Source organism: Pyxicephalus adspersus, chromosome 12, assembly GCF_032062135.1.
Source record: "Pyxicephalus adspersus chromosome 12, UCB_Pads_2.0, whole genome shotgun sequence".
NCBI classification, from domain to species: Eukaryota; Metazoa; Chordata; class Amphibia; order Anura; family Pyxicephalidae; genus Pyxicephalus; species Pyxicephalus adspersus.
The window spans coordinates 12,255,067-12,270,963 of NC_092869.1; the positions used below are offsets into that span (position 1 = coordinate 12,255,067).

General features: G+C 38.4%; 1 protein-coding gene across 1 annotated transcript in view; it reads left to right on the forward strand.

Annotated features, from left to right (window-relative positions):
- IVD (isovaleryl-CoA dehydrogenase) overlaps window positions 1–6,403 on the forward strand; it is a 19,656-nt gene extending 13,253 nt beyond the window's left edge. The window contains exons 8-12 of the mRNA XM_072427701.1: window positions 986–1,079; window positions 1,511–1,592; window positions 3,057–3,161; window positions 3,783–3,855; window positions 5,676–6,403. Of these exons, the coding sequence (XP_072283802.1) occupies window positions 986–1,079; window positions 1,511–1,592; window positions 3,057–3,161; window positions 3,783–3,855; window positions 5,676–5,809 (488 nt within the window). The 3' untranslated portion in view covers window positions 5,810–6,403. The remainder of the gene's footprint in view (window positions 1–985; window positions 1,080–1,510; window positions 1,593–3,056; window positions 3,162–3,782; window positions 3,856–5,675) is intronic.
- Window positions 6,404–15,897: the final 9,494 nt, after the last annotated feature.

The window sequence follows — 15,897 nt, forward strand, 5'->3', positions numbered from 1 at the left end:
CACTCTGTGTCAGAGTGATTAGAAGGGGATACATTGACACAGAGTGATTTTTTAGTATTTTGTTCAGAATCTTTTTTTTCTAGGTTTTTCTCCTTTAAAATTGGGTGCGTCTTATAGGCCGGAGCGTCTTATAGTCCGAAAAATACGGTAGTTGCTTTTTTTACATTTTATTAAAACATATGAAACAAATCATTTATTATAATAATCATTAAAACCATATAAACATCATCATCAGGGTGTACAACTAAATCATTTGGGCATTCTAAATGATGACACAATCTTGTGTAACTTCAGCCCGCTTCCTCAGGAGATATTATCTTGCCTTCCCTTTTTCTAATACAGAAGGACATACTCAGAGTACTAGTGAAGGCAAAGGGTCAGAAGAGAAAGCAGGATTAAGCCACTGTTCTGTTATCTTAATTTCTTTTCATTTTTCCATACATCATGTGTACTAGTACAGCAAAAAGGTCACGAAAGAATGGAGGATCAAACCACTGCATTTTCTAATAAATCACTAAGATTTCCAATAAATAATTGCCTTGGTTCTTTATCCACTTTCCCAGTATATTTCTAACTTTTTTTAAGTGTATGATATAATAGCAAAACTGCTAATCATGATCACTTCACCCCGATTTACTTATATCCTCAAAATCGTGCCTCTCCTTCAGCAATGTACAGGTTGTTCACAAAATGCTGTGGGTGAGAGAGAGCACAAATGTTTAAGTGATCACTTATATATTAGTGACGATAATTAGTGGAAAGGCTACAGAATTTACTTTACCTTACAAGTACTGCTTTTAAATCGTTTAAAGTCAAGAAAAATAGTTTTGTTTCTCTCACTGCATTTTCCTTATTATGATATAAATGGAGAGCATGGGCAGTGCAAGTGTAATAAGTATGGTTGGTCAGTGGAGTGAATTCAGATGCTGAAGGTAAAAACTGGTGGGTATTATAAACAAATACCTGTTTATTTTTTTTCTTGCAGAAAAGAACATGCTCGGACACATTGGAAAGGGAGTCTATGTACTGATGAGTGGGTTGGATCTTGAAAGGCTTGTTCTCAGTGGAGGCGCACTTGGGTAAGGGCTGGCCATTGCCGTTCATCTTAGGCAGGTATTCACCCCTGACCCCACATCTTTATAGGTCTGTATTCACACCTGACCCCACATCTGTAGAGGTAGAAGATGGAGTACTCCTTTCATCTGTTGTTTTACACCCTAATTTTTATACAATATAACAGTGACACAGTCTACTGATATCGGTGTACTAATGCTTATTTTGGGTGCCATGTATGTTTTTAGGGATGCATTATTTGACTCTCTTTTGAATGGCACTATGTGAAAAAGAGAAATTGGGATATGTTTATTACACTAAATGAGTGTCTGTAATGAGTTCAGTTGTACACATGTTTAAACGATTGGCATCAAGCACCACACATATATAATTGTTGATGACTAAGTTATTGTATAAGGTATAGTGGTAATAGTATTTTCTATCTATCATCATCTAGAATAATGCAGGCTGTATTGGATCATGCATTTCCTTATCTGCATACAAGAGAAGCCTTCGGTCAGAAAATTGGATATTTCCAGGTAAAAATGTACACTGCAATACTGCTACACTCTTTCCGTGAATGCTGCAAGTAACATGACTTTAGAGCAGATCACAAACTTTCCCCTTTTGACAAATTTATCATAAATGTATGTCTAACACTAAGTGTTATTGTTTAAGCCAAACATATCAGTTTCTGTGATATTTATAGGTGTAATTTCAATTAGTTTTAACAAAATATTGGGACAAGAGGGTGAAAATAAAGTTGAGATCTCGCTCCTAATAAGAAACAAAAAAAAAACTCAAAATGGTGACTTGCTAGCAAGGATACTAACTCCTGACATCCTCAGCCTAAAAAAAAAATATTTACAATGCAGATCAGGAGCTCCACATTTATTGGCCTGTTGCAAGTCTGTGAACACTAAATAAAGAAGTGAGATTACAAACGGCAACACTCGAGCCTGCAAATGAATGCAAAATTTCTTATAATTCCATCCAGACAAAATTTCCTTTAGTCATGTGTAGTACACCTTGCTTTTCCTCCTCCCCCTACTGCTCCCTGGCCCCATTTACCAGTAAATTCTTGCTGGCATTTTGACAGCTATGACTTCTTTTGTATCACAAAAGCGGCTGTTGTTTTTTCTAAAATGAACTTGCAGAACAGTTTTTGCAGTGTCTGTAAGAATCATGATGTAGCAGTCCTATTTTGTTACATAATTACAAAACAAATCCACTGTGTTTCATACCTGTAAACTTTTAATTATTCTCAATCATATATAGTTTTAGTGTTGGTTTAAACAGGACAATTTTTATATAATAAAATGTGCACTGTTTATTAACATTAATACTAATAAAATAACATCAGTCAAACCAAGAAAATTTTGAAAATGTAATATTTTTTTGTGTGACAATATTGCCTAAAAAGCCTTGTATTTACAAAAAAAAAAAAAAAATAATAATAAAAAAATAGTATTTAAAAAAAAGTATTTTTCGGGCCATAAGACGCACCTGACTATCAGATGCACCCAGTATTTAGAGGAGGAAAACAAGAAAAAAAAATATTCTAAACCAAATTGTATAAAGAAATATTTAATAAAATATAGCAGAATAATATTTAATGAGAGAGAGAGATTACACATTGCACAGACACATTGCACTACAAGACTACAGTGACATGAAAGCTTCAACTCACCTGTCATAGGAGAATGACGTGCTGCACAAGAAACTCAGCACTGTTCACCTCAGACTGCCCATATGTGACAGACATACAAATATGTATGTGTGTGTACGTATATATATATATATATATACATACTTGTGCCACTGGATAATTTATTAAATGATGTTTCAAGGAACAATTTAAACTGCCATCATTTTAATTATGAATAAATATAGTTGAGTTAAATAAATGCAGAACAATGAATTGGATAAGAAAGTTTATATTTGTTTAATTGAGCTCAGTTTTGTAGTAACCTTTACTTATACCTTTTTTTTGTCCTCGGCAGCTGATGCAGGGAAAGATGGCTGACATGTACACACGCCTTACAGCTTGCCGTCAGTATGTTTATAATGTGGCTAGAGCCTGTGACCAGGGACACTTCAATGCTAAGGTAAGTGGATACCTAATGTGATAAGAATTGTCTCATCTCTAATTCATTCTTCAGGAACAACAGTTGATGGTCTAAAGTGGAACTCTTTGCACACTTCTAGTAGCCTAAAAATATAATCTCCATTCTACAAACATTTGTTGCAACTAATTTTAATTAAAAAAAAGAAAAGAAAAACCTATTAAGTACCGCATACATAAATAGATTATGTGGCATATGGCTGGGTGTAGGTGTGCTTCCTATTGTAACTTCATTTGTCAGTATCCATAAAAGAGCATTGCAGCAGAGAAAACTAGATGGTTATTGAGGTGTGGGGGTTGTCCAACTACTAAATGCCAACAAGATGTTAGACATGGTATGAATGCTAGTTGGTTAGCAGCCAGCTGCAGATATGATAAGGGCACACAGACCTGACAAGCGTCAACAATGGCTACTTGAATGAATGCAGGGTGCAGGGGTGTTGCCTACTTCAGAACGTCCTCCAGTAGCAGCAAGTCACAAAAATACCATTTTACCTTTAATAAAGCTAAAAAAGTTAAACAACATTTGTGTTTTCAGTCTTAAACAGAATCTTTTCCTGTCAGTATGCATTTTCTCTCTGTAATTGTCTGTATTGTTGTGCAGGACTGTGCAGGAGTTATCCTTTATGCTGCTGAATGTGCTACTCAGGTGGCTCTAGATGGCATCCAGTGTTTAGGTAAGACTTTCATCGACATCTTCAGAATGAATTCCTAAATTAGTTCTTTCTTTCTGAGTGCAGATGTTTACAACCCAGTGCTGTTATTATCTTTTTATACTGCTGTCATATTATGCAGCACTTTACAAAGTCCATAGTCATGTCACTAACTGTCTCTAAGAAGGCTTACAGTTTATTGGATTTACAAGGGAAAAGCTAGCTAAGGGCTTGGTTGCTCAAACTGACAATAAATGCAGATATGTATGTATTAGTAAAAAAAAAAAAGTAATCGATTTGCATTAGCTGTTCTGCATTGTATGGGTTTGTATGTTTTAGGTCAAGATGAACAACATTACAAATCCTTTGGCAGGTACCACCACCCCATAGCTGTATTTGATCTTTTTATTAGGGTGTTTGTCTGATGTTCAACAAAATTTGCAAACCCCACTGGAATTGACTTCACTTTTCTTTTCAGCTAATGTTAAAAAATAATAATAAAAAGAATTATGGAAAATGGGTTAAATGATCCTATATACACCTTAAGAGCAAAAAAGGAGACTGCAAATCTAAGTGGAGATGAAGCGACAAAACTTTTTGGGGATCTGTAAGCCCAGAAATGACAACCTGAAACAAAAAGGCATTCATACACAGTAGTTTGAGGGAGGAGAATGGGTATAGTCTGCTCTGATCAACTGACTGGCAACTCAAGGGAATGCAGAACATGTATATAGCAGAGGTTTTCAGGGTTACATAGTTGTTTTCAGACAGGAATGGTTATGTATGAACCAGATATCTCCAGGGATAAGCCTTCTCTTTTAATGTATTATGCCTCAACATGACTTTCCTCAGCTGATTTTGGGTCTTGGCTACTGCCCGTAAGGAAAATTCATATAATAAAATGCCTACTTGACCTTAATCATTTAAAGATCTCCCTTCAGGTAGTTCATTATAGGTGTAATGTAACTGAAACCAAAAAAAAAAGTGCAGCACGGGAGAAGGTGTAAATGCATTAATTTAAGCCATTTATGATATTGCCTTTTATTATAGCACTTCCACAACATAGAAGGATAAAATAAGTTATTAATTTTGAGGTTTATATACACTTTACAACTTTCTGAACTCTTGCATACAATACAATATGATGACTTTAAAGCCTACACTGGAAAGAGCTATAGAGAAAGAAATATTTCAAGTATGAATGTTTACTGAAGGACAGGGCAGTTCTTATTCAGTTTGTTAAACACATCTAGACCTGCCTATCCCTAAAGAGAAACTTTGTTGCTTTCGTTTGTTCATATTTAAATTTTATTCTTAACAACAAGATTAAAATAACTAGCCCAAATAAATAAAAAAATATAATACAATAAAAACAACTTATGCTGCACAATTCACCTTTATTCCAGAGATTTCCCCGCAGTACTTTTATATGCCACTAGGTGTCTTTATCCTGTTGTCCAGTGTAATTCAACGCACTCTTTCTCTAGGTGGTTCTGGACCCAACCGTTCAATTTGATACAGTGAAAGAAGAAACAGCAGTGATGAACTCATCTCTCTGTCACTCTTCTCTTTACTGTTTCTGATTCTCACCCACACGCCACACCACAATGCATAGTACAGTGGTGAAAGACTTTTATTAAACTTTGCCAGTTATGGCACTTCACTTGTTAAATACATCAGTTTGTCCCTGTGGGCAATGGGAGGTTGGGGGTGGTAGGACCCATCTGATATGAACATTATGATAAAACTGATTCAGTGGCAGGTTCTGTTTTAAAATAAAGACCATTCCTGATTTAGAGTATTGGTTTTCACACTATAATTTGTATTCTTTGTGTCTTTTTAAGGTGGCAATGGTTATATAAATGATTACCCTATGGGACGCTTCCTTCGTGATGCCAAACTGTATGAGATAGGTGCCGGTACTAGTGAGGTCCGGAGACTCGTCATAGGCAGAGCCTTCAATGCTCTGTACAAATAAAGAAATGCCTCCATAAAGCCTTCTGAGCTGTCTTCTTGTGGGAGAAAAGCCGCACATTAAACTGATCACTCTGACAACAAGGAATCTCTCAGGAATCAGAGTTACTCCTCTATGCACAGAACAAGAAAGTACAAGTTGCTGATCTTTTCCCCTTGGAGGGAGTCAATAAAGTTTGTAATTTGAATGTACAAAGATCACAAATATATGGAGGAGAAACTGAAATGTTAAAATAAAATATGTTGCAAGAACTGTTATTGGGATCACTAAGATAATTTGTATTTGGAAACTCAGCAGGCCTTGTAATTTTTTAGTTTCATGGTGATGGATATATACAAAACTTGGTTTGTAAACTTGTAACCATATTTAAACTCCATGCAGTGTTCTGTGAGGAGTTCAAAAATGCTGCCAGTTTGTTTAACATTGTTCATGGAAAATCCGCTAAAGCAGTGTAGAGATCTAGGAGATCCTAGAAGGTCCAGTTTCTCACATCAGCTAATCATGATTTTTACTATAGTTCGCTAAGGGATGGCTTTTGTCTGTCTTGTACTCCACAAAGTGGATCAATCATTAAAAAATGTAAACGTGTTTTATTAATTGTGGATTATCTTTCTGATTTATTTATCTTTCTTTTGATTATTTATCTTTCTGAATGGTTTAGCCTTTGTACCTTGTACCAATTTACCTTGTCATACAGTTTGAGCCACCTCTATTAATTTGCAGTGTTTATAAAAATTAGTAAATAGAGAAAAGAGGCTCGAGATTCGATACAAAATGCTAATTATGTATTTGTGCAATATTGATCCATACATAATTATATAGGTACACAAGATCATATAATTTCATCCCAACTCTTGTTGTATAATCACAAGCTTGAGGTATTCATACTAGACATGGTTTTCTTAATACCATACAATGAAGGTTAAGTACATTACAAGGGACCTCTTTTGGTCCTATATAACCCGACACATTTTGCCAGAAAATGGCTTCCTCAGGCGTTTGTTGTTTGAAACAATTGTATAGTCTCTGTGTAGAATAAGCAAAATAGAGCAATATATGCTTTTTCTCATATTATCCAAAATAATCATAAAACCTAATAATAATAAAATAGGCACAAAAAAAGTACATATTTACTATCCATATGGTTAATTGCCCTGGTGTTTGATCAAGGATATGCTGTTAATATATATGAATACTCTCCAAGTAACATAGACTTATATCTGTAATTATACATATACAGTAATATATTTTTACAATCTGCAGTATCAGGGACACATATTTAGTATTTATTTTCCCACATTAATTAAAATTTAAAACAAAAACATTTTAGACATCGCCGAATGTGACTTAAGGCAACAACATTTACATGACTGTATAAAATAACATGAACAGCAAGATCAATATCTGCCTCTCCTCCATTTTCCATACAGTAAAATAAACATAATAAACCTACAAGAATAACAAATGAAAGTGTAAAACATAAGTAACATTACCACTTTTGTGCTAAAAAGGTAACTTTAAAAAGAAATACAATAAAATAACCAGACACAGCTAAAAATACCACTTGAGAAACTAATATACGAGGGGTTGCTGAGAAGTTCCTGGCTTTGCCCAGAAAGAAGAGAGCCAGAGTTATGAAATAACACGTTTATTTAACATATTACCCCTGAGACTGATGCACTTGGTACAGCGTAGTTGCAGCTTTTATAAACCGTTCAAATAAAAGTCCTTTGGTTGGGCCGCAAACCAGCTCTCAGCAGCATCTTTGACGTCAGAAAGGACCTCAAACCGTTGCCCTTTCAGGGTCAAAGATGCTGCTGAGAGCCAGTTTGCGGAGCAACCAAAGGACTTTTATTTGAGCAGTTTAGAAAAGGTACAGCTACGCTGTACCAAGTGCATCAGTAATATTGGGTACTTGGATACTACAGACCAATCTCGTCCTTGAATAAACACCGTCTATGAAGCTCCTGGAACGCCACGCTCATACCAAACCGTATGACAGAAAGGTTCCATAATATCATTCAATTGGGTAGGCGATAGTGTAAATTTCAAATAAGATATCCACGTATGAAAAAATTTTGCTGTGTGGGTGTCACAATGTTGAGTCAATAATCTGTTTTGTCGATGACCATAGAATTGAGATACTGTATTACATGAGAGATAATGGGAGGGTTATACATTTTTTAGCTGTTAGAAAACAAAGATGTTTAAATTTTTTAACCTGTGATTGCGTAGTATAAACATCAGTCAACTGCAACATGGAATCTCCTTATGATTCATGGGTCAATTCCATAGTGTTTGCTCCAAAGGAGCTTTGTCACACGCACATATGCTCTGTAGATGCATTTAGGGTGCCATTCGTAGTGCATGGTACATAAACGTGCATTGCACATGTGTTTTACTGCAACATTTATGGCATGAATGGGCCCTGATATATCTGAAATACAATACATCAGGCTATAATCACTAAAACTTCTGTAATTTCAACACCACCTGTCCGCTTTTTATCAAGCCCAGTCCTAGTCACCTCCTCTGGTACACAAACATGATGTGTACCTTTTCACATAAATATAGGAAAAAGCACGAAAATGGTTAATTCAAAAAATGCATACAAAACAAATGCGTTGAAAAAGTACTAAAGGTAAATGTATAAAAAAATAACTGGCACATCTAAGAGCAAGTCTGCAGAGACAGAGTTCGCACTGTTCTGACACAACCAGACAACCATTCTCTTGTTTACTGGCTAAGCAGACACACAGGGCCTGATATATGAAAGTTCTCCACGGCTGGAGAATACACTTTTTATTTTTCAATATCTTTATTAAGTATAAACAATTCTCAGGTACAATACAACAGGTAAGATAAAAAGGTATCATTTGGCAATATAATACCATTTATCATTTTCATGATTGAAAAAAATATATAATATATGTCCTAGTAACAGTACAAAAAAAAAAAAGATTGTAGGGAGATAAAAAGACGGGATACATATTGTCTTGAAAAATGAGTTCAGGGAACATTATAGGGGGAAAATCTTTCCTCTTTTTGAAGTTTAGAATTTTTTGGAATAGGAGACCTTAACCCATTGCATTTTAAATAAATACTAAAGAAACCATTGGAGCGAGGGGGTGTCCTTGGAAATCCAACAGTAGACAATGCTTTTTCTACCAACTGCCAAAAATAGGAGTAACAATTGTAACAACAGGAGTAACAATAGGAGTAATAATTGGTACCACGGGAGTAACGAATACCGTCTCCACCCACCATACCAAATATTGCCCAATAGGGAGTAAAAGGAAGAAAATTAACCAGATAGATTTGTATATAATGAGCAACTTTTCTCCAAAAACACTTAATTTTGGGACAATCACAAAAATTGTAAAAAAGATCAGCTCGAGATTTGTCACATTTAAGACAGCTGTTCGACTCTGTTAGACCCATATGGTGTGCTCGGGTTGGGGAAATATATGCTTTGTGAAATAGTTTAAAAAACTTTTCTCGGTACTGAACTCATCATTAGTGGCATTAGTCCAGGACACTTGCAACACGTGTAACAAAGTTAGTGAGTCCAAATTTGGAAAATATTTCCACCAGCCCACTAGGCCTGTGGTTAAAGTGTCATAATTTATAGTTTCTATGAGAAATTTATAAAATTTAGATATCCCCTTAAAAGAAGATGGGGGAGAAAGCAAGAGAGTGTCCAAACAGGTGTGCCAACCTGCGGCCGAAAGGGCATGTGCAACCGAGAAACTATAATCACGTGATTGGAAAAGAGCAAACAAATTGTGCCTAGTTCTAGGGAAATCTAATTGCAACTCACAAAGTGAGTGAAGTGTACATGTTTTGGGATTCAGAAGGGATCTTACAGAATGTATACCCGCAATAACCCATTCCCGGAACACTGGAGAAGTGAGTCCAGGGATAAAGTTAGGGTTCCCAAACAAGGGAGGAAAAGAGAATACACTTTTAGCAGTGAATCTGGGTGATTCATCAAACCTGGATTGGATCTGGTCCAGGATTCAAAACTTTTACTAGCAAATAGCAAATCTATTCCAGGTTTGCTGGATCACCCAGCTTCACTGATGAAAGTGTATCCTCTCCAGCCTTGGAGAGCTTTAATAAATCAGAGCCACAGAGGAAAGAATAGTCTTCTGTGTGCAACCTACAAAACAGAATTAAATATATACAGGGATATAAGCAGAATAATGTGCAATGTAGTTATCCAGCCTAGGTATCACACACCACAATAAATACAACATAACATTTTGAAGCATGTAACAGAGCTAATAGAAAAGAGAGAACTACACCAAACCATCACAGAACATCTGAGCAAATTCACTGAATCTGGTAAATATTACAGCATAGAGAGACTCTGATTGCTATATTCTAGGAGAGGCCTTGCAAAATATGAAAACACTAGGGCTGATGTCAAATGGCCATCTTTTCTTTGGTGTCTTGTAGCTGGCTACAGAGCTGCTGATGTAGTTAGCTATGGTGCTTATCTATGTATTTATGAATGGCTCAGATTCCACATGAACTAGTTGCTGCAATGGATAACATTAACTATTGGTTCTGTCACTCAGCAACAAAGCTACAAATTGCATGCTTTTTATTAACTGCAATTCCTTTTTTTCTAGCAACCAAACCACCAAGAAGAATGATGAGATTATAGTCAGCATACATTCTGTGAATGTAAACTTGTTTACCAAAACCTTCCTGGGTAGGATAACACATTTTTGTCACTTATAACCTCCAAACACAATGCTAAAAGAGAAACTTTAAAAGTTTGGTACCAGTCAGGTGATTATTGCAAAAAGGGGCAGGTGTCCATTTTGTAAGAAATATTTTTACCTACCTGATGATTGTCCCATTTGTCAAAATGCCCTGAGCTGCACATGCTCAGCTCAGGGGTGGTTAAAAGGATACTTTGCAATCCCCAATTCTCCTGCATGTTCCGGGACTGAATGAACTGGAGTTACGTCATCCTGGCCCAGTCAATCAAGATCAAAGATCTGAAAGAGTAAGGGAAAAAAGGAAACAAATGGCAGCACCAGTGATGGAATTGGGACAAATTAGTATACACTGAGTTTAGTTCCTCTTTAAACAAACAGGTGCTCAGCCATCTTGACCAGCTCTGCTAGGGCATCACCTCCTCAGCTCACTTCCTGGTCTAGGTCATGTGACTCCTAGTCAGCTGCTCCACTACCTCAGAGGACTTGAGTGTTTTGCAGACACACTCCCCCTGCTGGTGGAGATTTGAACACCACCAACCTCTAGTCTCCAGGGCCCCCTCTGGTGGTAGGATGGGATGCAGCAAGTCACATGGCTCCATTTATCACATGACCTACCCTTAAAAGGTAGTGAAGGGCAACAGGAAGTTGCCTGAACAAGGAGTTGCCTGTTTGTTTCTCTTGTTCCTGACTCTTCCTGTATTGACCTCAGCTTGACTTTGACTACTGCTGATCACTGCCTGCCCTGACCTCTGGCTTCCCTGAATACTCTCTGCTCCTCGTTCTGGTACCACATCTTGTTTCAACATCCCTGTGGTGCACAACATCCCTGTGGTGCCCCTATCCAAGCCTTTGGCGGTCTCTGTGGTTAATGGCACTGCTCTACCAGACTACATCCAGCATGCCACCGTGCCACTCTCCATGAAATTTGGGGCTCTGCACAATGAGGCTCTTTCCTTTTATGTGGTTCCCAAGACCGCCCATCCCGGTTTGTTGGGGTTGCCGTGGTTGCGCAGACATGCCCCCGTCATTGAATGGAACACTGGAGACATACTCTCGTGGAGTTCCACCTGTTTCCAGGAGTGTCTTCCCAGGCTACTTCCCGTCAAGCAAATCATTTCTGCTGCTGCTTCAACTCAGCCTAGCTTGCCAAGACCATACTGGGGATTTGCTGACATTTTCACCAAAAAACAGGCTGAGACGCTACCACCACACCGCCCCTACAACTGCACCACAGTCTCTGGCTCTTCACCTCCTCTGGGTAGAGTGTACCCTCTCTCCATGCCTGAAACTAAGGCCATGTCTGATTATATTCAGGAGAACTTAGAGAGGGACTTTATCCGCAAACCATTATCCCCAGCAGAGGCTGGGTTCTTCTTCATGCAAAAAAAAAAAAAAAAAAGATGGTTCCCTGCGTCACTGCATAGATTATGAAGGTCTGAATAAGATCACAAATAAGAACAAATATTGGCTGCCCTTAATATCTGATCTGTTTCATCGACTTGAAGGGGCATCAGTCTTGACCAAGTTAGGCTTACGCGGTAACCTGATCCACATCCGTGAAGGAGATGAATGGAAGACTGTCTTCAACACCCGGGATGGCCAGTATGAGTACTTGGTAATGCCATTTGGGGTCAGTAATGCTCCAGCGGTGTTCCAGAATTTTGTTAACAACATCTTCTGAGACTTCTTTATGCTTGTGTGGTTGTCTACCTAGATGACATCCTGGTCTACTCGAAGGATCTACTTACCCATCGCGACCATATCAAGTTGGTTCTGCAATGCCTTAGGGAGAACAGACTGTATGCCAAGCTGGAGAAGTGCCAGTTTGAACTCCCTGAGGTTCCATTTTTGGGATAAATTGTGTCTGCGCAGACTTTGCACATGGACCCCGACAAACATTCATCTGTGTTAAACTGGCCACAACCACATGGGCTAAAACCTGTCCAGAGGTTCCTGGGCTTTACTAATTACTACTGGCAATTTATTAAAGACTACTCCATACTGATTGCTCCACTTACAGCTCTGACCAAGAAGGGTAGTAACTGTAATGTCTGGCCACTGGAGGCGCTCCATGGCTTTCACTTATTGAAGAAAGCCTGACACCTCTTAACCCTTCCTTTTAGAGGTGGACTCTTCCTCTGTTGGAGTGGGCGCAGTTCTTTCCCAGAAGAATGCGGCAGGCAAGCTGAGGTCCTGTGGTTTCTTCTCTAAGAAATTCTCTCCTGCTGAGAAGAACTACTCCATCTGAGACCTCAAGCTTCTTGCAGTCAAACTCAAAGAATGGCACCACTTACTAGAGGGAGCTCGACATCCTGTGACTATATACACTGACCACAAGAACCCGCAGCACAACATTTGAATCCTCGTCAAGCCTAGGGGGCACTCTTCTTTTCCAGGTTTGATTTAATTTGATTTAACGTATCGTCCAGGTTCGAAAAATATTAAAGCTGATCCCCTTCTTGCTCCTTTGAAAAGGAGGACCCAGAAAAAGAACCCACGTTTGTTATTGACCCTACTCGGATCATGCCCAAGGTACCTTGCAGATACCCCTCCCATCCTTTGCAGCCACTTCCGACCCCTGAGCTACCATGGACTCATATTTCCATGGATTTTACAACTGATCTTCTGTCCTCTAATGGCTTCACCACACTATGGGTTGTGGTAAATAGATTTTCTAAAATAGCCAATTTTATTCCCCTTCCTGATCTTCCTGCTATTTCCACTTTGGCTAAAATCTTCCTTTAAAGAAGTCATCCTCTTTCATGGATTACCATCATGCATACTGTCTGCGTCAACATATTACCCATGTACATTAAATTGGGTAGCAAATGACAGACAGATACAGACAGTGTCACATGAGGAGGAGAGGACCGTGTCCAGAAAAGCTTACAATCTAAGAGAAGTCATATTGCACTAGATAGTGTTTATCCAGGCATTATTTCAGGTAAGCATGTTTTCTAGATCTTAAAATTGTTGCTATCAATACTCTTAGAAGCTCTTTTTTGTCTTTTTATATTTATGCAGCCGCCATGGAACAGTGAAGAATGGTTAAAGAAAGCTTTGGAGGTTGAGACATATTTACCCAGCATCACTGTTTGCTTTGCAACAATCCCTCTCCCTTTCCAAATTAAGCACATTAACTGTGATCTTTTCGTAACATCACATGTAATGTGTATTGTGATAGCATCTTTATGTACTGGTTAGGTGACAACTTACTTTTCTTGAGCTACGTAACTTGTTAGACTCCCTTGCAAATGGCTTGGAATAAAAGTTGGTAGGTCAGTAATTTGCATTAATACCAGTAATTCTTCCTAAACAAGCCTGGAATGCACCTAATAATCTTTAAAACATTTCATCGAGTTTCTAAATCAATGAAACATTCAAAGTGTATACTAATTGCTAAATCTTTACCAGGTGTCCTAACAACAATCAATGCACAATACATTCATGTGCAGTATAATTACCAAAACTGGATTTGTTATGGATTTCATGAAATCATTCCGTTTAATAAGTATTTTTTGTTTGACAAAGAATATTATTTACAGAACAGAGGTGAAGCAATAGGTGGTAATGTAGTGCTAATGCACACACAAACATAATCAACTTGAATTATATCTTCACAATTATCTGTAACACTGTATTTTTTTAAGATTTATTAAAAATCTAAAAAAAAAAAAAAGAATCACCTGCAGCCTTTACAACCAGTTTAGGGATCTTCATGTCTACCAGGTGAAGTTTGGGAAATTGATGTAGGTAATCTTTTTTTTTTTTTCACAGAGCACAAAGTGCAACTAGGTTTCCTCATGAGCTATTTGTCCTCTCAGGTCAGTTTAACTCACACCAATGACCTTTTTTGGCTATTCATGAGGTTGATGATTTTCCCCACTTTAAGAATTCTTTCTGCTGATGACCACACTAAAGTATTGAGAGCTGTGGATATTGTTAATATAGTCAAGGGTTACTTAGGACCTCAAAGTTATTTCAAGGGTTCCAGTCCTCACTGGCTGGTTCTTGGTGAAAACCACACCATAATATAAAATACTAACTGACTGCCTCTATTTAACCAGCCAACACTTGCCTTTTACACACAAAGAAACAAAAGGGAAGAAAACATTTGTATTGCCACGTACAGTGTGTATACTTAAAAGTCCCCTTAACCCTTGCCGCTGCATACTTTTCAGTCCCCTACTTTTTATAGTTTTCCCCTTTTTTTTTTTTTTGCTCCCTAACCACACAGAGAAGAAGCCTGGTTTTAGCAAAAATGACAGTGCTGAGACTTGTGCATTGTATACTTGAAAGTACCTGTCACACTTACCTGTTCCTCACTAAAGCACAGGCATCATTTTCCTACGCATGCTTGCAGTTCTGATGCTGAGCGTCCCTCTGTTTCCAAGCTTTATCAATTCCAATCCGTTGGCCAATCAGGAAATACCCTCTTGATCAGCCCTGGCTATTTAGCTAGCTCACAAACTGTATTTGTTGTTTGTGCAACAAGTCTATATTAAGTGGCTCAAGCTCCCTGGTTCTGTGATCTAGTTCCTGTACACCTGCTGCTTAATCCAGTGTTTCCTGTGTCCAGCTCCTGTGTTAACCCTTCATTGTCCAGTTTGTTGGTTCCCAGCCAACTTCCCCGTGCAGTTCCTGTGTTCCTATCTGCCCGTGGATATCCCTGCATCACCTGTACCTCCTGCTGTTTCCAGTGTCTCCTGTGTTCCCTGTGGCCTCTGTGTCACTGCTGTCTGTCTCCTGATTCCCTGGCTATTGACCCCTGGCATGTGACCTGACCTCTTTTGCTTGCTGCCTGTCTCGACCTCGGCTTTCCTTGACTATCCTTCTGCTTAGTGATTTGGTACCGTGCTTTGCCTACCTTGGTGTGCCCAAGGACCGCAACCTGGCAGTAACCAGCAGCGCAACATCCTCACCATCAGAGGCTCTGGAGAAGACCTGGTTACTGCTTGGACTCTGCGCCTTGGCCCTTCTCAGGGCTCACACCACCTCCGTGCAAGCCATAGCGCCCCCTAGTGGTCCGGACTGTTCGAGCGTGACAGTACCAGGTATATATTTCATTCCAGCAGGACCATGGAGTAGCAAAAAGAGTAAAGAGACAATGGAAATTAGACAAACCTGTTGTTTAGTCCCCCACGGGCAACATGACTTAGTGGCAAGATGTGATAACTTTCCTAAAATATTGTCTTTCTCATGTTCACTTTCAAACTCTACCTTCCCTCTCCCCTTTTTTCAGTCTCTATACAACCTTAGCACTTTTGGTATTATTATTTGTGCAAAAAAGGCATTTGGGGAATTTGGGCATTCAACTTCCCTGTGTAAAACAATCAAAAATGCTGAAATATTGTACTG